Here is a 27,394-nt window from a genome sequence, read left to right on the forward strand (position 1 = left end):
GTCATCATTAGTACTCTGAGGTTTTTTGAACATGTAAAACTATTTTATTTTTTCAAGTTTCCATGAACATATTCACTCTCAGAAAAAACTGTCACTGGGGTTGTGCCCTAAGGTACAAAAGCTAAAAGGTACCAATATGTACACTTAAGGTACTAATACATACTTTTAAAGTATGTAGGCTACAGGTAAATAAGTTACGAAGATGTACCTTTTTGCTTTTGTACCTTAGCGTATTGCCCCGCAGTGACCTGATCTTCTTTTCTGAGTGTGTTTGTCAGTGCCATTTGAATCCCTCCCTTTGGGAACAAATGCTACTTAGTGTATAATCTTATAATTTGTGCATGCAGGCATAGATTACACACAAATATTGCAAAATTTCATAATGCAACCAACTAACTACTATCTGCACAAAATGAAGAGGTACACCGTAATCATGAAATCAGAACTAAATTAATGTGGGCTTCAGTTTCCTGTGAAATACCATCGTAGCACTTTTCCGCCCCAGACACCAATTCCATTATAAGGATTTACTCATAATCCCTCTGATTTCCCTTGAATAGTTTCTTAATACATTGTTTGTTTATAGTGTACAAGTTGCATAAATGTGTGAGTAAAATGAGTCATGCATCTGAAGATTACTGTCTGGACTTTGTGTGCACTCCAACTCTATGAGCATCACGTCATATAATAATAACAATAATAAAGAAAATTATTACAAACCAAACTTAAAGCGATTTGGCGCATGACTCACACATGACCACATTTCCCTAAGAAGTGCCTGTTGGGTGAAGACATAGGCTGAAATTTCCTAACAAACTACCCTTGTTAAAAGTTCCAGACAGAAGCTAATAAATACAAACTTATTTATTAAACCTTAAATACTCTACAACATTAAATAGCCTACACTTTTAAATGTACAGCATTGATGCTAAAAGTGATGGGGAAATGTCTAGGTTTTGTCATCTGAAGAGAAAGCACTCAATTATTCAGTCTTACATAAATACAGTATAGCCAACAAATGCTACTTTCAATCCTAAAGTAAACTAACAAAAATTCACTAAAACTTTAGATGATCATTTTTCTGTTTATTTTTTTCTAGAAACATTTTAACACTTTATCCAACCAATAGCCTAAATAAAATAAAAAAAATACATCCAGTGATTAAAATCAATCCTAAAATCCTCTTTAGCGGAAAAACTGTGGCTAAGGATCATTTTAATATTCATCAGATAACCGAGCCCTCGCCGTTGAAAGCCAGTGTGATCATATTAATATTAATAAGCAAAGCCTGTTGCCCTGCAACGTCAAATAAAACGATGACGTAGATTTTGATGTACGCATGCGCAAAGATGCGGAAGTCGTGGGCAGGTTGTTTGTTTGGAGTGAGAACATATGGACAGGTAAATAAAGCACCGAATGTGAATCTGTTTGTGCTTCATCACGACATTCACATTATAATAGACACATTGTAAATATCCTGTCTTGTAACTGGACGCTGCACTACTTTCTTATTGCTTTACGAACATCAGAACAATCAATATCGAATTGCACAATGTTGGAAATGTGATGATCCACATCATTGCAAATCCTATTATTAATTTGCGTTGTATTTATTTTTTTTACAATAAGAATGCCTATTTCTATGTTTCTAAGATCATAGCAAGTCATTATCGTCTTTAGTTATTATTCATTTTGTAGTTTGATGTTTATAAACAGTGCTGTACTGAAAGATTTAACATTTAAACAATGTCATTGCCTTCACATAAGACACAATGTTCATGTTCATGTTCCTTCCATTCCGAACCATCTGTAAACACTAAACCACAATGTTCCATGATTTCATCGCTGCATGTTTTGATGGTTGACTCATAATTTGTGCCTGTGAATCATGTTGAAAATAAAGCACTAGATACAGAAGGTCTTGATAAATTAGAGACCAATCTGATTTATTATTTCATGAAAACATGTATAATTTTTTCAGTGTTATGAGTCTGGTTAATATGATTGTGTGATGTTTTCTCAGTGATCCTGTTCATCCTCCTATGACCAGCCTCAGCTCACGTTCTCCGTAATGGCCCGGTCCTCCTCCTCCTCCTCTTCTTCTTCATGCCGCTGCTGCTGTCCCTGTTCGCGGCTGTGCTCAAGATCTTCAGCCTACACTTTGGCTCTGGGTCTGGGTTTTGTCACCTTGGGAACCAGTCGTATCCTATTACTAAAATTCTCAGCCAATGAAGGTAACATATTACACCACCATGGAGCAACTCGATGTATGATTCCTTACCGTAATACCATCAATAGATAACTTTACTTTTTGCAATGTAGAGAATTTTAAATATTGTTAAATCTGTCTTTTTCTAAATTACAGAAAACAAATATGACTTTCTTCCTGCATCTGTGAATTTAATGGCAGAGGCCATCAAACTAGTATTTTGTTTAGTGATGTCAGTACGGGTGATCATTCAAGGTGAGTCAGATTTGTTGTCCCAAAATACCATTCTCATACCATACTCATTAATATACTAAGCTATACTGTATATACAGTCTGTTGGATTGTGATGTATGTCATTATTTCAGCATATAGAACTAGAACTATTGCTTTTGTTTTCCAGAGGGCCGCTCTTATAAAGATTTGGGATGTTCATCTGGTGCCTCTTTTCTCAGCTACCTGAAGTGGTCCGTTCCTGCATTCCTCTACTTCCTTGACAACCTTATAATCTTCTATGTGATGACCTATCTGCAACCTGTATGTTGGATTATTAAAAACTTATAACTGATTTATAATATGTTAGTAGTGAAATAACAAAAAAATATATATTTTCTGACATTAGTGTAATTAAATTCATATAAAAAATAAATACATTTATTTATTTACACTACCGTTCAATAGTTTGGGGTCAGTGAGATTTTGCATATTCGATATTGATTGTTCTGATGTTCGTAACACAATATAGTTTGGGGTCAGTGATATATATTTTTAAATGGTTTGGGTAGAAGTTTATTTGTATTTATTTGATTAAAAATACAGTTAAATCAGTAATATTGAGAAATATTATTACAATTCAAATGTTTTCTTTTTGAATATGTTTTGAAATGTAATTTATTCCTGTGATGGCAAAGGTGAATTTTTAGCAATCAATACTAAAGTCTTCAGTGTCACATGATCCTTTAAAGATCATTCTAATTTGCTGCTCAAGTAACATTTATTTGGGGGTATTATCAATATTATTTAAAAAAAAATGTGTAAACCGTGTTACATTTTTTTTTAGGAATCTTTGATGAATAAAAAACAGCATTTATTTAAAATATAAATAACATTATAAATGTCTTTACTGTTACTTTTAATCAGCAATGAATTTAATTCATCATTTTTTTCTCATGTTTTAATAGGCTATGGCAGTAATGTTTTCCAACATTGTTATTTTTACAACAGCCCTTCTCTTCCGAGTTGTTCTGAAGTAAGTACTGGCATTTCTTGTTATCTATCCTTGAAATATTTCCGTTGCTGACTTTTCATCCTTTGGCCTACAGGAGGCGCTTGTCTTGGGTGCAGTGGGCATCTGTGATCATTTTGTTTCTGTCCATCGTGTCGTTGACCACCGGCAGTGGTGACCAGCATGCCATCGCCGTACACGGCCTCCACCCAGCCAACATTTCCACCCCTTCCAACAGCTGTCTGAAATACGCCCATCCCGAGATAAAGCATCAAAGCCATAATGAAACGTACTGGCGTAAGCTGTGGGACAGTCAGCTCATCCACAAGCTGAACAGCTTCGGCCTGGGTTACGTCCTACTGCTGCTGCAGTGCTTCATCTCTGCGCTGGCCAACATCTACAACGAGAAGATCCTCAAAGAGGGGGAGCAGCTCGTGGAGAGCATCTTCATCCAGAACAGCAAGCTGTATGTGTTCGGTTTGATCTTCAACAGCCTCACGCTGCTCCTGCACTCTGACTACCGTGAATTGACGCTGCACTGCGGCCTCCTCTACGGCCACAACATCTTCTCCATCGCCCTGGTCTTCGCCACAGCCGCTCTAGGCCTGTCGGTGGCTTTCATTCTCAAGTTCCGTGATAACATGTTCCACGTTCTGACGGGTCAGATCACCACGGTCATCGTCACTGCGCTCTCTCTCTTCCTATTTGACTTTCGCCCATCGATGGATTTCTTCCTGCAGGCGCCTATAGTACTGCTGGCCATCTTTATCTACCACAGCAGCAGACTGAAAGATCCAGAGTACACTCTGCTGCAGGAGAGGCTCAGGGTCATCAATGGAGAGGTGTTTGAGAGGTCAAGAGGGGTAAGGGTCAAATATAGACTTGCTTCATTTTAAAACGTTGGTCACTTGCAGCTAAGCTAATCATTTGTTTAATTCGACCCGTTCGTTTCCACCTTAATTTTTGAAGTACACACTGACAGTTTAAACAAGGGGCTCTTTGTAGAGGAGATCTGGCAAACTATAATCTGATTAAGTAGTGTGGAAGAGTAAGAACCCGGAATTCCTAATAAAGAAAACGTAATTTGGAGGAGCAAAGCCCTACCTTAGATTATTGCATTATTTAGATCAAATATATCATGCAGCAGGGAATTCTATTAGTGGCTTGTTGGCACTTCTTATAGAACGCATTCTTCTGAGACCCGTTGAAAAGACCCGTTTTTTAAAAGTTCACTTTAACTTTAATTTGATAGCATTTAAAATAGCCGTGAGACTGCGCAACGTTCAAATTAAGACCCCCATGTCTAACGGATGTTTACAGAGAAAAATGACTAAAAAGCAACTCAGTGTAACGCAAGAGAACCAGCCCTGCTTGTTTCAACAAGCTACAAAGTTCCAAACGAGTTTGTGTTGTCCATTTAGTAGGGGCCGATTTACACAGAACGCATTTGTGTGTGTTTTTCACGTCTTTTTTAATATAGACATTTGCTAGACGGAAGTATTTGACTGGTCCTTCGCTTCTCATTGCCTTTTTGGTGTCTCACTTGACCGCCATTTATTTTAAACGCTGTCAGGTTAAAAAAAGGTAATCTATAAACAAATGTGTTTCTATGGCTCGAGTTATTTTCCATTTTTTTAAGTCACCATGATTTTTTTAATGTAATATTGCAGTATTTTTTATTAAAATCCACGTGCCTTCATAATCTTCAATCAAAATAACTTCCCTTCCTCTTGCAACATCTCTTCTCTTCTCTTATGATGTGTTTTTAACAATCCAACGATCCAATCATTTCCCCCGTTGACAAAATCAAGTCTCACCCTAGATTCTTTCTTGTTCGAGAAGCCGGTATACGTCACAATAGGGAAGAAAAGAGTATCGCAACTTTTCTGTATGAACGACCCCGTTATTTCCAGAACATACAGTACTGTATGAACCTTTTTTTATTGGATCTACTGTATCATCTATAAAATCACAACAAGCTGTCAAGTTTTTCTGTATAACTACAGTGGTCTAAAAAGTATTTAGTATTTCATGATTGTGTGTCATGTTTTTACTTTAGGATGGGGAAGAGTTGGAGAGGCTTACCAAGGCTAACACAGAGAGCGAATCGGAAGAAGAATCTTTTTAAGTCAGTTTTGAATCTCTGTAATTATCGTGTAAATATTCTGGAATCAGCCTGTGTATATGTATAATGAATGATAAGTGTTTCAATCATGTGGAATGTCTAGTTGAATCAAAGAGTTGTTTAATACTGTATATTGTCCTCTCTTACAAATTGTTTGTATAACCATTATGAGCATGTTACAACCTCAGGAGGTTTTGTGAAATTATTGCTTTCATTTTTATTGTTCGGTTATTTAAGTTATTTGTTTCTTCATACAGTAGTTGACTGTATGTCATAAGGTTACAATGAAGGTATTAAGGTAAGAGGAACTCATTTTAATAAACAACTCTAATGGGAACAATCACATTTGAAAGCATCATGTATAATGTGCCATACTGTAGATGCATGTTGTATTTAATGAAATATGGGTTTTTGGAATAAATATGATTATATTGGGTTTTTGGAATAATAAAGTCCACATTTTAATCATATATGCGCAAATAAGGCTTAATACTGATATTTTGTGGCAACTGCCAACATATCACTGACCAGCAGAGGGAAATAAAGCAAAGAAAAAGTCAAAGTCATAGTTTGACAATGAAGTAGGCTAAGCTGTATCAGCACAGTGCCTTCATAAAATAAGGGGGGGAAATTCAAGCGTCACATAAGCATAATTCCCAACTGTAGTATACATTAGTTCAGCTAAAAATGGCCTGCAATGTTTAGAATGTATTATGAACAAAGGCATATCAATATATATATATTTTTTATTGAAATTAAAGCACAATTTATACGTTTATAAATAAGACAGTGCTCTTTAAAAATAGAGTAACAATACATAGTTCAACACGAAAAAGCAGGTTGTGACCTTTAAAAATGATCACTTCGTATAGTGAAGACATTCAATAAATACAAATGTTTCGTCAACGTCTTTTATCTACAAAAGATTATGTCCATAGAGACAGATGTATAGCAGATAAGATGCATCTTTAAATATAAATATATCAGCTGTATACGATAATTATAAAACCAGTTCAGAAAGGAAGTTTTCAGTTATTTCTTACCATGACACTGTCTTATGAATGTTATAAACCCTAATATCCATAACCCTGATGATAGCCATCCTGATAGCCGTGGTGGTAACCGTAGCCACCGTACTCATCTTCTGGGCAGCGCATGCCTAGAGACTGCTGGATGGCCATTTCCTGTCTTCGGAGCTGCATGGAGTCGATCAAGTCGTAGATGATGGCCATGGACCACATGGGAGACGGGTACCAGGACTTGACATTTCCATCTTTTCCCACCAGCAGCATGGAGAAGTATTCAGGGCTGATCTGGAAATAGTTTCTAATGTCCCGCACTAGACTGGCAGATATCCCCTCACGGTCCACCGTTGCACTTCCTGAAACAGAGACGCATGTCGTGGGTGTCAGAAACAGGTGTGCACCATGCAGATAAACAAAATATGGTGGCAAAATCTAAGTTCTGCCATTTGTGCACCACAAATGACTTAAAGGTGGTATCAGTGATTTCAGGCCCAAAAATATTTTTATCACATTCATCTAATCTTTCCTAACGATCCGCTAGCTGCCCGCCCCATAAGCATGCCATCAAAAACCGCGTCTCTGTAGGCAGCCTAGGCTCTGAGATCTGCACACAAAAACAAATGGTTTAGCCAAACACTCAAAACCAAAACAAATAGTGTTCCAACCAATCACTGACAGGGGGAGGGTGTTGTGAGGTTTTGAGCCAGCTTTTTCTTCAGCTCTGACTTTTACTTTTTTTTATTAAAAAAAAAAAAATTATTAAGTTAATTTAAAAGAAAAATCTCAATAGTGACACTACACTGCCGTTTAAAAGTTTGGGGTCAGTGAGATTTGATTTTTTTTTTTTTAAACAAATCTTTTATACTCCCCAAGGCATTTATGTTATCAAAAATACATTAAAAACAGTAATATTGTAAAATGTTACAATTTCAAACAACTGTTTTCTATTTCATGATATTCTAAAGTGTAATTTCTGTGATGGCAAAGCTGAACTTTCAGCATCATTACTCCAGTCTTCAGTGTCACATGATCCTTCAGAAATCATTCTAATATGCTGATTTGGTGCTCAAGAAACATTTATTTTTGATCAATGTTGAAAACAGTTGTGCTGCTTAGAATTTTTGTGGAAACCATGATACATTTCTTTCAAGATTGTTTAATTAATATAATGTAAAATATATATATATATATATCTATTTGAAATAGAAATATTTTGTAGTATTATAAATGTACTGTCACTTTTGATCAATTTAATGCAACCTTGTCCAATAAATGTATTCATTTCTTGTGGCAAAAAATGTACTGATCCCAAAATCTTCGATTTTATGGGAAAAATAATTTATATAAAGGATCACACATACATACATATATATAATGTGGTGGGGAGGTCCTTCAAAATGGAGAAAATATGATTTCTTGGATGTTTAGTAACCTTTTGAAATGATAAAATAAATAAGATATATTGGTCTACCAACTTTCCTTCCATTTATTCATCTTTTTTAAAAACTAAATAACACTGACCGTCTCTAAATGAAGAGTAATACAAATCTTTGACAAAACATTTTCAAATAGAAACCAGATTTCATTTCATGAAACCAACATGTTTTTCATCAGATATTGCTTTCATCTTACATAGAAGACTTGAGTTCCAGCACTCTAAATACAGCTCCCAGAATCACTGTTTGATCTTAATGTATCAGACAGACTGCTGATGCACAGGGGCCCGGGTGCCAATGAAGGCAAAGCTGTCTGTAGTTTCAACAATGATGGAAAATATGTAAACACCTGAGCCCTCTTTCATTTCTGTCCTGCAAAATATAATTCCTGTGGGAACTGTTTGGACATTTCTGAGCCCGGCCTGAGCTGGAGAGGCTGACTCATGCAGGGAGGCGCCTGAAACCAGAGGCTACTGGCTACTTTTGACTGACAAAAAAGCAGCCAATGTCAACACAACACCACCGCTCTCATCTAATGTGCTGATTAACCCTTAACACACTTACTAAGCACCTGGCTGCTCTGACAGCTACAGGTATGCTTTTTATATTTTCATACAAGTGACCACAATAAATAAGCATCTGGGTCAGCTGATATTTTAAACTGCTTTTTAAACCATTTCTACAAATGTTTACATTCACGTTAATAGAGCTTTTCGCACCACAAAGTCTATATATTACATTTTAGGAGCACTCTTAAAAATAAAGATTACTAAAGGAGGTAGAAGATCCATTTTAGGTTCCCCAAATAACCGTTAAGTGAACAGTACTTAAAATAACCTTTTGTGCAGTGGAAAGGTTCATCATGCAACAAATGATGCCACTAAAGAACCTTTCATTTTAAAGAGTGTAGACGGAAGTGTCAAATCTTTTTTTGTTAGTGTTTCAGCGGCAGTCTTACCATTGATGGGGTAAAGCTCTAACACTCCTCCCATGTCTATCATATCTGTCCCAACCAGCTTCAGTATTGATACATGGCGAAGACCTGCAAATCGACCAACACAAAAGGAATTGTAAGGTTAAAGTGTAACAGACTAAAATCTAAACACCCCTCTGAGACTTCAAATGTTCCCCTGTTGACATTTAGGCTGTTTAATGGCATGTCTGTGACTTAACTGTTGCTAATGGAATATGTGGGTGATGTATTAATACACAGAAATATTTCTCAAGTCATTTATGTTTGAATTGATTGCCAAATTCAGATCCACTGTGGTAACCGATGTCAGTTTAAATGGAAGAGAAAGCCAGTCTTTTCTTCTTCTTTTTTTTTTGTTCATGTCTTGTCAAACATCATTCTTATTGTTCTAAGATCTTTTCCGGGTCACATTCTGCCACATAATATTCTTTTTACAGAGCTACGTAAGTATTTTTAATACTGTTTTTTAAATAGCAGTTTAAATTTTCTGAGTAAAATAAAGCATATGGTTAACATTATTTGAAGACACTTTCACACCACCAAAATTATACACATTATTATTTGCAGATGACACAAATCATACAGTATGTCATGTGAAATATGAAGCAGCTGTTTTTTTATGTAAGTTGCTAACAAGTTGTTAAATTGCTATTATTTAGCATTTTATTTACAACTAGGAACATCTCTATGATTTCCACACTAATTTCATGTGGAATGGGCTTCTTCTGGACTAAGAACATGAGGTTACACCTCACTATTAGCTGTTCCAAGGCCAGTGACCACACCTGGTCAACACTTAGACCAATAGGTATAGAACTGGCTAGAAAACAACTACCGTACTAAATATATATTCTTGAAAATAAGTCAAATCCACCAAGTCTATGCAAAGCTATAACATAAAAAGGAGGTACTCGAGAGCTTGCTGCAATGATGAATAAATGCTTAGCTAATTACATGAGTTATAAGCTTGTCAAGATTTCTGGGACAAGATACAAAAATGGCTGCTGTTGTGTTGAGCTTATTTAGTGGGAAACATTTCTGACTGTCAAGTATCATCGGGAATACACATTGTTCTTGGGAATAATACCAAGAAAAATTTCAAATCCATAACTCAGTGGAGTTTATTAGAACTGGCTTGGTCTGAACTACAGTAACAACGATCTGGTTTCAATCTTTGCTGAGTGACAAGAGAAAATCAATGTGAGATATTATCTTGGCAAACTTAAGACATGAGTAAGAAACATATGCAAACCCTGCGGGTAAAAATATCAATTTGTATTAAGAGTCCCTAAAGAATAACTATCCCTGCAAAAATGTGATCTGGTAATTTTATCAAAATTCTCCGTCAATGACATCATATAGTTCAGTGATTATCATGCTTACCCAGGTTGCACGCCTGACTGGTCAGCGCATAGAGTTGTTGCTGATAGGCCCATTCCTCATCATTTGGTGCAGATATGACAAACAACCTACGTCTCCAGCGGAACCTACGCGATGATAGAACAAAATCATTAGATCAATGCAGGTGCGGATTAATGCATAGGCAAATCTAGGTTGTAGCAATGGGCCCACCTGATCAGGCGGCCTCTGTTCAGCGGTTTTTGCAAATATTTTCTGATCTAGTTCTACATTCATAGTGTTACTGGATAGAGGTTTTAAAATAACAGGCAACTGATGAGCACACAGCATACATGCAAAATTTGACAATTCTCAACACAGTTGGATCAGAGCCCTGTCAATGCTTTGGCAATGTAACGCCTTTTTACCATACTAACAACACTACTTGAATCTGAATTTGTCAATTTTTCAATTGAATTTTACAGATAACAAATAGTGCATAACTTAGAGGTAAATATTTAGTACCGTAAAATCCCCTTATGTAGCATGTATCATATAGTATTTATTTCTGTTTTCCCTGGTCCCCCCTGACTGGTTCTTGGTCCAGATTTAGAGCAGATTACATGGAACCACTATTGAACATTTTAGATCTTACCTAACAGATAAAAAAGTTCAACCAAACATGTTTGAACAGCTTTTATAAAATGATATGTCTGGTGTTGTTGGTTAGCATGGTCTGGTTAACTCTTGGTAGATTTCTGTAACTACACCATCTGGACCATCTGACAAATACATTATTGGTAATATTTTTACATGGGCTTTTCCTTTTCGTCTGTATCAAAAAATAGAAATAAATTTAAACAAAAATTGTATTCAGTATATAATGACATCTAAGACAGCTTGTGATGGCATAAAAGCACAGATTTCATTCTTTTGGAGATCCCCCTGTGAGCCCTGGCTCCAGCACAGCACAATTTCAACGGAAAAAGCTTTACCTGGAAAGGAAGTTCTCTAATGATCTTGGCTTGTCTTCTTTTTTACACGTCACCCCATCACGTTTCTGTTGTTCCATCTCTCTGATGCGCGAGGAAAACGTGTCGATATAGTCAAAAACAGCCTTCATTGCAATTGGCACTTCATAGTATTGCTGGAAATAATAAAAAGAGATATACAACTTAGAGAAATATGCAGGCTCATAGAGGGTTAGAAACCGAATACCTTTACTAGTAAGGGGATTTTCTCAATAGGTTCTGGGCAGCCAAGAATGCCGAACCTAAAATTATGTGTCAAATTGACAGAGCTGTGAAGAATTCTTGACATTTTTTTGCAAACCACAACAAACATGCTGTTCTAGCAAGAATGCAATGCAAAACTCAAAATCCAATATCACATTTCTTCTGTGGAAGTTATTTTATTTAGTATTTTTTATTAGTAATTGTATTATTGTGTTTAAACTGTATTATTTAATTTTATTAATATACTTTGTATTATTATTTTTTTAATATAATTTATATTTAATATTTATTATAACACTAATATTTACACTTATTTATTATGTAAACACCTACATTTAATGCAAATGCTACATTATTTTATTTGTTTTATATTGACCATTACATCAAATACAGCTCATAATGGCACTGAATTAAATTACTTTGGATGTTAAAACATGTTCTCATAACAAAGAGTAAAACTCATTTACAAGGGCCGTGATGATCCGTTTTTATTTGTGGGCAGTTTATGTATAGTCAGTTACGTCAACATTCAGCTCTCACAACTCTGTCTAAACTCTCCATGCCCAGAATTAAATCAGCATTTGTGGGTGTCTCTGAGGATTTTCAATAAATTTTACTTTCTATCCACCTCCCGACTGCACAGTGGCTTCTTTGTTTATTCCAGCTGTCTGCAAACAGAACTCAGCTTTGCGCTGGCACACCTCACGTACCGCTGAAAAGCGCTGTGGAAGAAGAGAGCTTTAAAGCTGTGAAAATGTACTACGTGTCATGTTACGTGTCTTTCACCTTCGCTTTCATGTCCAGATCTGTGAGGACCATGTAGAAATCGTTGTAGGTCATTCCATACTCTTTCCTCAGCTCTGTGATGAGATCCTGGTTCTCCAAATCCTCCTGTCTCAAACCTTTCATGGGCTTGTCATTCTCTGCAAAGACGCCACAAAAAAAAAAATCCCACAGACTGATCAACCAACCAGAGAGATAAATACAGAAGATTACAGATGGCTCCACAGTCTGCTAGTTTTGTTTTGACTGCAGTTCAAAGAGACATGCGTGTCTTTCATAACATACGGTACTTAGGGCGACCCCTCCGGTGGGGTCAACGCCGGTAGAACTCGGGACACTGAGGCCCTCTGCTATATGAGTAGCCCAATGCTGTTCTGCTGTTTATCTAAACGGAAAATCACCAGACATGCAGTCTTTTAATGAATTGCTGCAGGCCTTAGGGATGGCTGCTCTGTGTGTTTATTCTGGGAACATGGCTTCCTTTGCTCTAAAAGAGACAGATAAAAACAGAGCAACTCATGTGAAAGACACTCTTTAGTCTGTGGAAACTCTGCGGGTGCATTAAACAGCACGGGAGGATGCGGCCAACCCAAAATATTTGTTTTCCTTTCCACAAAATCCAAAGAATTTCTCACTCTGATTTCTAGCGGACAACAAAACAGATGGTTTAAGGCACTTCACTTTCAGCACGGGAGGTGAACTACAATCAAAAACAAATCAAAGCGGAGGCAAAATGGTATTTCTTCCTATAAGCATTGGGTTTTCATTAAATATGGTCTTTATTTATCTCTCAGGGCAAAAACGAAATAAATAATTTCCTACTCAATGACACTAGATAAACAACAACTAGCAATCTTAATATAAAATATAAATAACGGTAATTTTTAAATAATAATGATAAAACGAAAGAGCCTTTCTGCGGAGTTACATCATAGAAATTACAAACGGAAAATGAAAGATTTGGTTTAGCCTCAGCAGTGCTCCTAATTATATATACCTACCATAGCCACAGCAGAGAACCTTTAATTGTGGTTCAGGAACCGCTGATCATACAGTCAGTCATGTTTCCTTTCTAGTACCTCTGATGCTGTACTGGAACCAGTCACAGTGAGCTGGCAGGCTTTAAATGCTCAGAACGTGCCAGACAGATATATGCGATCACAGAGAGCCTTGTGTTCACTTTAGAGAGATGTTTATGAGCACCTGCTTTGCTTCTATTTGTCCATCCTGTGGCAGCGAAAGTGACCCCTCACACACAACCATTTGACACAGTCCAGACTGATGAGTATATGGAACAAAAGTCAAAGCAGTGACTCATTCAAAGGCAGTCCAGATTATGATGATTTCATTATTATTTCACAGCATTTTGTCTTAATGCTTGTAGAATCTAATTGTGTGACGTCTGGAGAATTATCAATAACAGTGACATCCAGGGCTGCGCAAAATCTGGGATTGAAGAATTGGCTTGATTTTGAAATGTTTTTTTAAAACTAAGCATTTTAAAAAGAGTTAAAATTACAACTATATGAATTTCAATTCATTTCAAATCTACTTACATTCCAATTCAAATTGTGGATGCAATTCTGCATCAAAAACAGGAATCGAATTGGAATTTAAATGGCATTCTCAATTTGGCACAGGTAGAATTGAAAGCAGATAAAACTCTGGAGTAGTGCATCAAAAATGTCGAATGAAGAAATTGTAAGAGTAGAGTAATCCCTACAAACTGTCTTGCCTGCCAAGAACTGACTGCTGTTGCTGAGCTAAAACTCTCCAGTCAGAATATCAGCTACAAAGGAAACATACATTTTCCCATGTCTTGGATAATGAACAAGAGAGAATAACGTGCCATGGCAGACTCTGCTCCCAATCTTCCATTTGATTCATCTAGCAGCATTCCGTGACACTTGAACAAGCACCATTCACTCCATTCCCAGACCAAACTTCAAGTTCCTTTGCTGTGAGGTTTTGTGTCATATGAGGTCATAATCTGGAAAAGTGCTTCCCTAACTTACAAGTGAGTGCCAACTGTTGGATAAAAGGCCCTTTTTGTTTGCCATACAATTAATAGCTCTAAATCTCCAGCATAAGAAAATGGCTTGTGTTTATCATATCCATCTTCGGCCTAATCATTCATAGCTGCATGTCACAGCTAGTAAAACTCGCAAAGAACAGGAAACAGTTGTTCTTTTTTCATGAACGTTACAGGATTTTATGATGGGTGGCCTGAATTCAGTTTGGCTCAGTGGGAATGGATAGAATGCTTTGACAGGAATCTACATAACCTGTGCTTAAATGTCCATATGTCAACCATGACACGGATTTTCAGCAGTTACTGTTTAAGAATGAGGAAAGTAAAACAATAGAAAAAGATAACAGGAAAAATGCATGCAGTGATGAAAACCTTCTCCTATCATTTTGTAAGAGTTATGCCAACTGAAATGATGGTTGGTGGTTTGGATAATATGTAAAAAAAATCTAAAGTGGCTTACCAAGTTGATAATGATCTATCTTCATGGTGCTGTTTGTAAGTGTGCCAAAGATGCTGATGATGGAGACCTTTCTGATTGCCATCTCACACACATGTTCCAAGTATTCATCCCTCTGCTGAACATACATGTTGTTCTCCTCTGTTGGAGAGGTGATCAACTGAAGTAAAGAGTTTAAAACAGAAGAACAGTTAATAATATTATAATAAAGAAATCCACATTTCTAAATCAGACTACTTGCAAAGCTACTCACAATTAGTCTCCTTCTGCTTTCAAAATAGTCCAAAAAGGTTGCCAGAGCTCCTTTATGTGGTGGAGGCGGCGGCGGTGGTCTCTTTGTTGGTTTCTGATACTCTTCTTTCTCGGGGATCTTTGAAACTTTCTTTCCATTTTTCTTACTGCCCTTTCCATCCTTTCCCCTCCTCTCCGCCTTGTCTTTCTTGGACGACTTTTTCTTCTTTTTATCTGTCTTGCCCTTGCCTTTCTTGACGGGCACAATCTCTTCCTCCTTCTCTTCAGGATAGCCGTCGGTGGGCCCGCCTACATCATATTTCTCCTCGTGAGCATTGCTAATTTCCTTATCACCATTCTTTTTATTCGTAGGCTTAACTTTAGGTGGTTTGTGTTGTGTAGGTATAATGTTGGTATGTCTGTGGTTGTTTTCTTTTTTATCAGTGTGGTTGTCCCTGTATTTTGCTGTGTCAGCCTTGGTGTAGACGGGAAGTGTCGTGGGTGAGGTTGTCTGGAATCTGTCCCTTCCGTTGTAGTAAGGCTCGGCGGTGGTCTTGTGGGCTGGGATCCATTGTGGGGTAGTATGAGCTCTGGTCGTCCTTGGAGTGGTGGTGGCCCGCGTTGTGGTCGGCCGCGTTGTTGTCGTTGTTGTGGTGGTGGATCGAGTTGTAGTTGGGGGACGTGTGGTGGTGGTAGTTCCTTTGGTAGTGGTGGTAGTGGTTGTTGGTCTTGTTGGAGTTGGAGTTGTTGTTGTGGTTGGTCTTCGCTTGGGTTTCCACTCCTCTCTTCTCCTCTCTGTTGGTGGGTCCATATGGGAGTCAGTGCTGGGGACACCCTCGACCACCTGACCCTCCACCCCAGCCCCTTTACACTTCTGCACAAAGCCTTTCTGCCTGACTTTCTCCATTTTGCGCATAGGCGACTGGTCGATAACTTCATACATCGCTTCCAGTCTGACAGGGTATGGGTAGCGCTCCTCTACCTGAAGCGTCTTCTTAAGAAGGACCATCCCAAACTTTCCTTTCTCTAATTTAAGAAAGTTAATGAGCCTGGGAATAAGAGTCGTATCCAACGGCTCTTCCATCACTTTGCCTTCATTAGTAATGCGTCTGATTTTCCCACCCAACTCCCCTTCCTGGTGAAACATGACAATCTGATGCACGTGCCGCTCTGCCAACTCACAGTAAACCTCTGGTTTAAGAAGACTCATCATCAATCTGTAGTAACCATCAGAGTCGTGGGGTGCGGAAATAACCAGCAGGCGATTTTTTCCCGCAAATGACGCCAATAAGTTTGGAGAACCGGCACTGTTTGGCATGCGGGATACCCTGGCCCTGGCTCCAGGTGTTCCATCATCTTGCTGGATTGGATTCATAGTCCCACCCTGTGCTGGTCTCCTTTGTCCCAAGATTTTTCTGGATTGGACATTCCTGGTAACGTTTATACCTTCATCTCCCTGCAACTGCTGGCGTTTATCATTGATCCATGAAGAAGTACGTGTTCTGATAATCTGACTGTGTCGTGATTTGTTTTGCCTTGTTCGTCTTATGGACAGCAGTCTGAGTTTTGCTTGTTTATCGGTCGGGCTGCTCTCTGACACGTAAACAGCCCATGCAAACAGACACAAAACACCGAAACCAAGCATGTACCTTCCCCTCATGATTGAAAACTTCAGAAACACTTAAGTCAGCAGAATCCAGTAAATAGTCATAAGATCCGATGTATTCTTATCGAGTTTATAATTCGGATGCTCAGTGCAAAACAGTGCAAAAGTTCGTTAAAACCATCTTTAGATACTTAACAAACCAATACAATTATTTATTTAATAAAGACAAAATATGTATCGATCTTTGTTTACCTGTAACATTCAGCGCGAGATATGGCTACTTCAAAGCAAAGGGGCATTAACAGCTGCCCAGCGCCAAATTTTCTCATCTCATTGTAGCTATATTGAAATACATATAATCCTTTAACCAACTGAAAATAGTTTCCATGAAGTCAAGCTCCGGTCTTAGTCAGTTTTGAGAAGTTTGAAACGCGCCACTTCAACACAATGCACGTCGCGAAAAATTAGAAGTCAAAAATACTTCCAAAAGTATGGAAAACGCTCTGTGCGGCTCCTTATCACTGGAAGCTTTGCCAGACATGTCAAAAAGTAACAGCACAGCAGCCTCCGTATCCTCTGACGAGCGCACGGGACCAACCCATGCAGCCGAGGGATGCCAGTGCGCATAGATTTACTCCTGTAAATGCAATCAGAATGAACCTTTACCTTAAAACTGGCTTTCAAATTCTAAACATATGATGATCCATTTGCGAGTGAACATTTCTTAAAAAGGTATGTATAGGGGTCCATTTATACTGTGTGAGAAATAGGCCTATAGCAAACTAAATAAATGTCTTATTTTGTCACTGTTCTAAAGCCAAATTAAGCAAGTTCTTAAAATAGTATCTGGAAAATAGTTTTGATTAAAAGTTCTATATATTTTGCCCTTCCCACTATTGTAGCCTAATGTTAATTATAAATCTGAAGGAAACATTTTCAATAAATATTGTTTCAAGAAAATAGTGAGCAAACTAAAGGTGACAATGGGAGAATTTGCATATGATTATGCCAAGACATGACATAGATGTTGAATCTCCTATCATTGCTCATTTTCAAGGTCGCTGATTTTGAATTGATACATTGCACAGATATTCAACAACTGGCAACCCATAGAAAATATCATGAAAATCACGTAACTCTGGTAATCTATGATAGGGTCATATTTCATTCAGAGTAAAGAAAATAGCTTTAAATGTAAGTCTTAAATGTAAGGATTGGGAATGGGATCACATATTTTAGAATATTTCTCATTATACCGATTTTACATTCATAATCTTGAATCTTGAGACGTTTTTGTTATCACAACATAAATAAACAATATATAAATAAATCATTAAATATTTTTGTCAGAAGGCCTAACAGTAACCTAACTTTTTAATTAGTCTTAACATATGGCTTAATGTTTTTTTTTTTTAAGAATCAAACTAACAGGTCAAAATACTCTAACTAAACAATCTCAACAATTGAGATGTGTAATATCAAATTAAAGTCACGTGCTTTAACATGTATACTCAGCACATGTTTGGCTCTGTGCCTTAAAACAGCCCCAGATATCAGGCCTGGATGATGTAACTGGATTACAGCTGCTGAGGAGAATCCAGGGGTATATAATGGTGTATATACCCTTTAAAAGAGGGTATGAGTATATCACCATAATACACCAGCTAGCCTACATGATAAAAAATATATATAGCCTACCAGTACACTAAACACGCAGATTCTTCTGAGCAGTTGTTACATTATGTCTCTGAACTCAATACACAGATTTCTGAAATATTGCAAAGGTGAAATAATTATTATGAGGCCTATTATTATTTTATGAGAGGGAAAGGTCCCATACATCTTCTAGAGGAAGGTCTATACAGTGCACACATTCTATTCCATTATTTTCCACTCTCCTCTAATTTGATATCATCTGATATCAGGCTTGGTTTGCTGAAATTTTCTACTGCTTATAAGCCCAGTGTCTTTCTTACCTTTCTTACCTATACTTTTGGGTTTTACTCTCATAGCAGCCCAATGTGAGCAGCACATGCTCAAGGCTTTTTTTTTTTAGCTTACAATCCACTATTAGCCTTCATACTCGCTTCCTGACACATGTGGCTCTTAATACAGTGCATCAGTTTGTAAAAAAAACATTTGCGTAAACAGCTAAGATCATCACATCATACAAACAAAGCCTTTTAAATGATGGGAATCTCAGAAATGTGCAATTAAACTAATAACACTTTACATCTTTGTGCCAATATTAGACGTATTACTAATTAGGCCAAAATGGAATCTGACTTTTCACACATTTTCTTTGCTAATCTGTGGAATTTTGAGAAATGGCGAAATGCTTAAAAAAATTAAATAAAAAAAGATTTAAAATAGCATGATATTTAATAACAAACATTCAATGGGTAGAGGATGTGTAGAACTTTGTAAATTATGTCCTTTTTTATTTTTATCTTTGGAACATTTTGAGGAGTTCTGCGGACAGAAGTTGTGTGTGGGCTCTCTACGCTATACTTAAGCATTCATCTGAGCAGAGCTGAGGCATAAATATATAAGAATAAAAATAGACTTTTGCTTTAAAAAGTGGGGAAACATGATATAACTGAATGCCTTTTACAAGGTAATGAAAATAACTAAATAGCAGAAAACAAAAATGAGGGATATGAAGATTGGAAGCTACAATTCATCACATCCAACCATAATACAAGGAGACACTGGCAATATTCCCTTAATTTTACAGAGCTGTAATTGAAAATTGACGTAATAGTGTCCACCTCAGAGTCCCCTGTTATCAGGTTTGATAGAAGAGATGAAAACAGCCTGGATAAAATCCATTAAATGAACCCTCAGAAGCACGGGATTCTGCAGATCTTTTTAAAATAATTATGACAACATTTTCTATTGTTGGCTATTATTCATTTAATTTAATCGGCCATTAACCCATTTGTGCCCAAATTTTTCTGAATGGTTTCATGCATATACTGTAGTCATGTTAATAGTGTCCTATATGAACATGTTCTGCATTTATTTTCCCCAGGTTTTTTTTCTTCTTCTTGAAAATTGTATTTGAATGTGCAACGGTTATAGTTGCCGGTGGGCAAATATGTTGTATGCACCCCCTCAATGTCAAATATGAATAGGAGGAGAACATTTGGCAACAATAAAAAGTTTATATGGCTATGGACACAGACCTCTACAGAATGCCTAATTCCTATTGCTCAAACCTGTACTCATGAACGTCACAGTCCTCTTTCAATCGAATACACAGCTGCTCTTGTTTCCAAATGTTAAGTCTTCATTGTAAACTTAGAGGTGAAAGGTAGGCTAATATGCCATCAAATTTAATTTTAAGGACAGAGCCATATTTTCACTCTTAATAATGTTTGGAGGCTTTTATACACAACAAGACTGTAAGGACCTCACTGAGTAAAGAGCAAAAACTACTGGTGAATGTGCCAGGAAACAGACCAGTGTGTTGGCACATGTTGAATAGCGGAGAACAGAATTAAAACTAGCTATTTAGTTTGTTTGTATTAAAATAAATGGCCTGACCAAAGCTTCAGATCAAATGTGCCATTAAATCATTCCATTTATAGTTTTTGGCACACTATGTGTCACTTTCACGCTGCATGCATGAGTAGGCTACCTACCTGTATATTAAAAATAAAATGTCTGAAATCTACCCACACAAATACAAGGCACCATAGTAAGTAAAATACAGTGTTTAATGTAAGTTTCAATGTCACTGTATCCAAGCAAAATATTTACTTATGATAAAATGAATTGAAATTGTACATCTCTGGTTTTCATAAGTTGCCTGTTAACAATGTTTTGTGCTAATATTTTCAACTCTTGTTCCTTTCTGTTTTACACAGATCAAATGAAGGCATCTCAAACATTTGTTGTCCCATCCTGCTTCCAGTTGAAATGACCTCAACAGCCCATAAAAACTAGGTAAAACCCATAATCTCTCCGAGGGTATTTCCACTATAGCTCAGACTTCTGTCAAACAGACTGTACAGGAAGAGCATGAAGTGTATGTGCTCCATGTGAAATTAAACCCTTAGGACAAATCATAAATTTCCTTCTCACTGTTTGTGTACCTGGACCGCTTGCAACAGAGTGCACATATGACCTTGCAAACATTACAGCAGAGTGCCGTCAGTCTTTGTCAGGTGTAGAGCTTGACCATGTAGTGACCCAGAATAGGTTATATGGACATGTAAAAGTTATGTATTATAGGGAAAGTTGCTTTGTGTTTTGCTATTTTTTTCTAAATGATTTATTTATACCTATATACTGTAGGTTTTATTAAGTTTTAGTTTGATTTAATTTGAGTTATTTTAGTACTTCAACTTAAACTAAATACATTTATTTTATTTTGTTTTATTTCAGTTAATGTGAATTTTATTTCAAGTAATGATTTTTTTTATGGTTTTGGTTTTAGTAATAATAAGCATGACTAAAACGTTTTGTTTTTATTTAGAAAATTCGATCATTATTATAGTCGATTGTCGAGTTCACGCGCATAGGTTTAGTACCTATGATCACGCGCGTGAACTCGGCAATCGACTATTTTGGACTTCACCCGAAAACAGGATGTAAACACAGGTATTTGCGCTGGCTTAAATAACATAATTTTTATACATATCTTTCACATCTACTGCAGTCAGATTCACTCATGTTCACTCTGAAGGAATCACTCACATTTTCTGTGCACTTGTAATGACACATCAAGGATGTTAAGAGGCTAAAAGCAGGTTTAGTACTTGCCCCATTGTCAACAGGGTGCAAATTTTAAAAATATTGCTGTATTGACAGCACTCCAAATGTACAAAAAAATTAGCTCAATGTTAAAATTGACCGGAGTTCTCCTTTAATTGGAATGGGATCAGGACGACACAGCTCTCACTAAAACATGTTGTTAAATGTATTTATTAAAATATAATCGTGGTGATTGTTTTAGCAAAGTGATTGATGTTTCTGAAGCTCAACTGCTTTAGTATGGTACTGTCAATGATATAAAATCGATTCCCTGGAAACACATTATTATTGGAGTTTTAGTGTGTTTAATCATCAATCTGCTGCCACATTTTCAGTCTTCATAGTTAGCTCTTAGTATAGGGTTTATTCATAATAAGATCCAGACCATCTTGAATTTTACCAGATAAAGCACCTGTTTTTTGTTATAATAAATAGAGTTTGTATTAACAACGCAGCGTTTTAAATGAACATCTCTCAGAGAGCATGTCAAAAATCCTAGTTTAAACAAACTAATCTATTTTGTTTATTGAGAAAAAATGTAACAATTGTATGTCATTTCAGATGTCATTCGTTATGAGAATGTTTCAACTTACTGGGGGGTTTTATGCTTTCATTTCATTCTTAACCCGTTTGAAAATGTTTACTTACCTCCCTCTCTTAAAAAATTAGAATTCAAAGACCTCATTATTGTTCATTTGATGTACCTTTCAGTCAGCCCACAACATCAAATGCGTCCCTCGGAATTATGTTTGAAGAAGGATAGCCCGCTATTTTATATTAAACCTTTAAGGAGCCAGCTCTGACTTCAGTGTTTGAATAAGGCATTCCACATTCAGGCATTAGAACAACATTCTGTGCTCAGCTCCAGGCAGGACTCACCCACCTCTCCCACTCCTCGCCCCCACACATTCACCTCTCTCCCAGTTTCCACTTCCTTTTTGCAACACACACACACACACACACACACACACACACACACACACACACACACACACACACACACACACACACACACACACACACACACACACACACACACACACACACACACACACACACACACACACACACACACACACACACATAGATCTTTTAAATAAATTAGAACGCCACGTCAAATGATCCCACTATATAAAATAACTTAATCGAGTTGCATGTTTAATTCAGTGAATCCAGTCCGAGAGGTTATCATAATGGAAATAAACGGGTATTTTGTATCTGTAAAACAAATTTTGTCTTAAAAAAAAGTCGTAACATTTGGCACAGGTCTGCTTAACAAAACTAGCCTGATGGCAAATCAAAAATAGCCTAAAAATAACCCTATATGACTATATTCCAAATATCAAAACTCTAAATATGCCACTCCCAAACCTAAAATACATATTTTACAGTCACTGTTATGAAAACTGAAAACCACTATATGATAGTGATCATAAATACAACTCAAAGGCTGTATTTCACCAGTGGCCCTCCTTCACAAAATCTAGCACAGTTTTATCATTGGTAAAATGTAACATTTTTCAATATAAGCATTTTAGTCAAATGTCATTTATGCAATATGTCAAACCTTTAACCCGCAACAGCATTTTAAAAGCAGCCCAATTCCATGGGGAAAATTCACAATTGACATTATTTCCTTTAATCCATTATACACTGTAAATTGCAGGGCAAGGCAAGTGCATCACAACTTAACATTTGAACACAAAGCTATCATATGCTCATTCATTTGGCAGACACTTTTATTCAAAGTAACTAACATTTACTAAGTCATTTCATTAATTCATGCATTCCCTGAGAATCGAACCCCCATGTTCTACTGTTTAAGATGCAGAAATAGTGACTTACTTAAAGGTGCTTTTGTGTTTCAGTCTCTATTCATTCATACAGGTTGGAAATAACATGAAAAAATGGCGTTTAACATTAAACTTCAAATTCAATTCAATTAAAATAAAAAAGGCTGAATCCATCATTCTGAAGACCTGCTTCTGCCATTAAGTCAAATTAAAGGGATAGGTCAAACTCATATAGCTTTGGAACAACATGAGGGTCAGTAAATTATTAAAGAATTTTCATTTTTGGGTGAACTATCCCTTTAAAAGAAACCAGCCACTTGATGACTTTTACTTATGAGTGATGATTTAATGTTATAGCCTATGTGTTTATGATATAAAGCAAAATATTCAGCCAATAGTGATGGAATGCTGTGGCATGTTATTTCTGTGCACTTCTTCGACACCGTTCTGCAGGCTTGAATAGAAATTAAACAGATTTGTACAGCTTGTACAGGACCATATTTATTTAACTTAATTGTTTTTTTGAGTGCCCAAAACATTGAATGTCACCACTCCTATTTATTTTGCAGAAGATTTTATTCAAAGCAAATATACATAATACAGAAATGAATAAGCAATTGCTGCACTAGTAGTACTCGTAATCATCAGTATATCTTAATAGTTTTTCACCCTCTTCTTTTCTGTTTCTCTTCATGATAGCACTTTAAAAACACATTTACTCTTCAGAGGAATTCCTTTATGAGAAGAAAGCACTCAGACATGTGTCTTTGACTGTAAAAGCCAGGATGGTCTGTTGTAGTTCTCTAATAAGAACCATCAGTGGTGGTTTAGTCTCATGGGTTTCCTGTGGACATTTGTTCTCTCTCTCTCTCTCTGTGTGTGTGTGTGTGTCTGTGTATGAGTGTATGCTGCGGACCAGAGCTTTTCACGTTTGTGGTGACACACCCAAGCAGATCTGGTGGGTTACATGACTCTTATTGTGCTATGACAAAATATGTGACCTTTGTTGTACTTACTGTTTAGCTGTAAATAATTTGAAGACTATACTTGACACTGAGAAATGTTTGGTTGCAGGAAAAATTATGTTTATGATGGTGGTCTTCTGAACATCACCACTGGGAGGGACTTTTAAGGGCCAATTAAGAATGTCGTCAATTTAGACAGTCACATTAGTATTTATACTCTTTTCTTTTTCTTTTACAAACTATTGATTATTGAGGCTAATATAGCAGTGTTGCGGGTGAGACATCTATTGATTTGTGAGGCAATGAAAAGTTTACTGAGGGCCAGTGTAATTGATTTCTTATGGACAAAACCTTGAGGAACATCTGTTTTTTATTTCCTCAGAATCGTAATGATAGTGAATTGTGTGTGATATCTGGATTACAGCTTTGAATTAAGCTCCATATTCAAGACAAACAGACCCTAACATCATTCGATATCAGAATAAATGAAAAAAAAACAAAAAAAAACATTGTAGACGCAATTTACTTTATCAACTTATCTATCCACTTACCTTTTTCCACCTAGATTTAGAGAAAAGTTTTCTAGTTTAGAGAAAAAAGACCTATAAAGCACTTCAGTGAATGAACAGTGTTTCAGTGCAAGTTCAAGGTTTCTCTCCAAGTGCTCAAATACCACATTGCCAGCCCTCTTTTTTTCAGTGCCTGCCATTTCCCACAATCATGAGAATAACTGTAGATGATGCTGAGTTTTCTTGCTACAATGCAGTGGTTTATTCCCAATGCTGACCTCACCATACTGAGCATGAAATGTGTCCTTCTGTTATTGTCTTTTTCTTATCAATTAATGTTATTCCATTATATTGTACAGAACGTGTCTGAAAATTTAAGCAGACGCACTATACCAAAATAAATTATGTTAACATTAGGATACTTCTTTCATTTAATATGCGCTCTATAAAAGTTAAAAAAAAAATCCCTTTTGACTTTGACATGTATAAACACAACAACTAAATCTGCACGGGTTAAATTAGACTGTTAAATGCCAGAGTAAATAAAGCATATGCTATATGTGTTGAATCAACACAGTTCAAACGTGAGACACATTCTTTGCTCTTGTAAATTTGGATGGGCTTGTGTCCAAAAATCCTTTTTCCAGTACTTTTCCATAACCTCTTCTTGTGGAGTCAGGACATGTTTGATTGGTTCTGCTGCAGATGGAGTGTGTTAAAGTTCACATTTTTTGAAAACCTCTTGACTGCAATTACTGAACTTCTTGTTCTGTGATAATTGAAGATGGTTTGTGAACACTTGAGCGTTCTGCAGGGTGTTCATGCAATTCACATTTGAATGTTACAAAATGTTTTTGTCAACACTGGACACTCAAAGCGAACGCTCCAAATCGTTTGTCCTCAAAATTACAGCAAGCGCATGGAGTACGTCAGAAATAGAACGACATAGGCTATCCATTTACCTTTATTCAGTGTTTTTTTTTCTTTTCTTTTTTTTTCACAGTGAATTGAGTAGAAATGCAGGACCAAGTGCTGACCAACAGAAAGCTGTTTGGTTTGAAAGTGACTTTATGAACTGTGCTTCATACATTGCACCATAGACAATGGACCTTTTTGCCAGTGAAATGTCACTAATGTGACCGCTAATGAAGTCACTTGCTAAAGTACGCATCGCACTGCGCCGCATCCATTGTAGACTGCATGTTTTTAGGAGTTCTATTGGGTTTTGACATGTCGCATCGCGCCGCTCAGGTCCGGTGTAGAGACAGGGTGTCAGTTTTAACTAATGTGTCTTGCAGCTAATAATTCAACAAAACCTATGCATAGAGTTTACATCATTCTTGTTTTACTCCAATTTTTAAACAATTAATTCTAGAACATTCTTCATCCAACGCCCTTGGTAATAAAATAATTTGATGTGTTACACTAATTTGTAAAGCTCACTTTTTATGGCACCGTTGAAGAGCTTGAACAAACCTTGCACGAATGCATAATGAAAGGATGACAGAGGCTAATTGATCTAACAGACCTCTTCTATGGAAACTTCATAAGGTCAACTCACTGGCAGTTAAAGCTAGCAGTGACAAAAAGGGAACTGAATCATCCAACTAGAACATTCTTTCCAATAACTAACTAAAGCAAGGAAAAGGCTGTGATTCACTTAGACCATCACACGTTTCTTTGTGAATCAGGGAAAGTATGAGAATTTCCACTTTAAATGATATGTAGAGGTCTCTAACCCAAATAAAAGTTGTGTTTTGGTTGTTGTTACTTCAAAGAGAGGAATGTGGGGGGAATAATTATAATAAGGTGGTTTTAGCAAGAGGGACATATTTTGTCACATGTAAATTAATGAGGCCCTTGGGTAAATAATATTGAAGAAAGACGTAAAAAAAAGTTACAACCAATTCCATGCACAGGTGTCAAAAACCACTAATGCTCCCTTAAAGGAGAACTCCGGACAATTTTAACATTGAGCTCATTTTTTTTGTAAATTTGGAGTGGTGTCAGTACAGAGAACAACGACAAAAATCAGTGTTGCCTACACCATGTTATCCTCTTTAAAAATTTGCACCCTGTTGACTTCAATGGGGCAAGTTTTAAACCTGCTTTTAGCCTCTTAACATCCTTGATGTGTCATTACAAGTGCACAGCTAATGTGAGTGATTCCTTCAGAGTGATCACGGGTGAATCTGACTGCAGTAGATGTGAAAGATATTAATAAAAATAATGTTATTTCAGCCAGCGCACATACCTGTATTTACATCCTGTTTTCGGTCGAAGTCCATAGTAATCGACTGTATTGACAGCACTCCAAATTTACAAAAAAATGTAAAATGTACAGGCAAACCATTTCTCACATACAGAAACAGCAATTGCTGATGCATTTGTGCTTTTGGCATGGATAAAAATGAAATAATGCTAACTTCAGTAAATGGATCCCATATTAAAGAGTATGTTTGCCAAAATATGTGCTGATCTTAATTTCGTAGAACTGCATGTCTCATTAAATCAAGTGTGTGCTAACACTTTTAGTACCAAGAAAGACCACAGATTTCTATTTTTAAATCATTTAAAATATAAAATAAGCTTGTTAATAAATTCCAGAGAACAATTAATGAGTAAAAACGAATAATCAAAAATTTTGTGGTACATTTTACCTTCTGTGGTCGATACATTTTTCTATCATATTGA

General features: G+C 36.7%; 2 protein-coding genes across 2 annotated transcripts; one reads left to right on the forward strand and one right to left on the reverse strand.

Moving 5' to 3' along the window:
- The first annotated feature begins 1,346 nt into the window (after positions 1 to 1,346).
- Positions 1,347 to 6,032, forward strand: slc35a5 (solute carrier family 35 member A5). The gene is made up of 7 exons (XM_081367883.1): positions 1,347 to 1,400; positions 2,024 to 2,234; positions 2,366 to 2,464; positions 2,610 to 2,743; positions 3,388 to 3,455; positions 3,529 to 4,294; positions 5,491 to 6,032. Exons 2-7 carry the CDS (start codon positions 2,072 to 2,074, stop codon positions 5,557 to 5,559), a joined length of 1,299 nt encoding a protein of 432 aa, XP_081224009.1. The 5' UTR covers positions 1,347 to 1,400; positions 2,024 to 2,071; the 3' UTR covers positions 5,560 to 6,032.
- Positions 6,033 to 6,285: 253 nt separating this feature from the next.
- On the reverse strand, positions 6,286 to 17,247 carry ccdc80 (coiled-coil domain containing 80). The gene is made up of 7 exons (XM_081368516.1): positions 15,089 to 17,247; positions 14,839 to 14,995; positions 12,350 to 12,486; positions 11,324 to 11,475; positions 10,374 to 10,477; positions 8,976 to 9,059; positions 6,286 to 6,937 (listed from the first exon to the last, which is right to left on the reverse strand). The coding sequence occupies exons 1-7, from the start codon at positions 16,724 to 16,726 to the stop codon at positions 6,630 to 6,632; spliced, it is 2,580 nt and encodes an 859-aa protein (XP_081224642.1). The 5' UTR covers positions 16,727 to 17,247; the 3' UTR covers positions 6,286 to 6,629.
- Between the last annotated feature and the right edge of the window lie 10,147 nt (positions 17,248 to 27,394).

The sequence above is a fragment of the Scardinius erythrophthalmus genome, assembly GCF_964197995.2.
Source record: "Scardinius erythrophthalmus genome assembly, chromosome: 6".
Classification (NCBI taxonomy): domain Eukaryota; kingdom Metazoa; phylum Chordata; class Actinopteri; order Cypriniformes; family Leuciscidae; genus Scardinius; species Scardinius erythrophthalmus.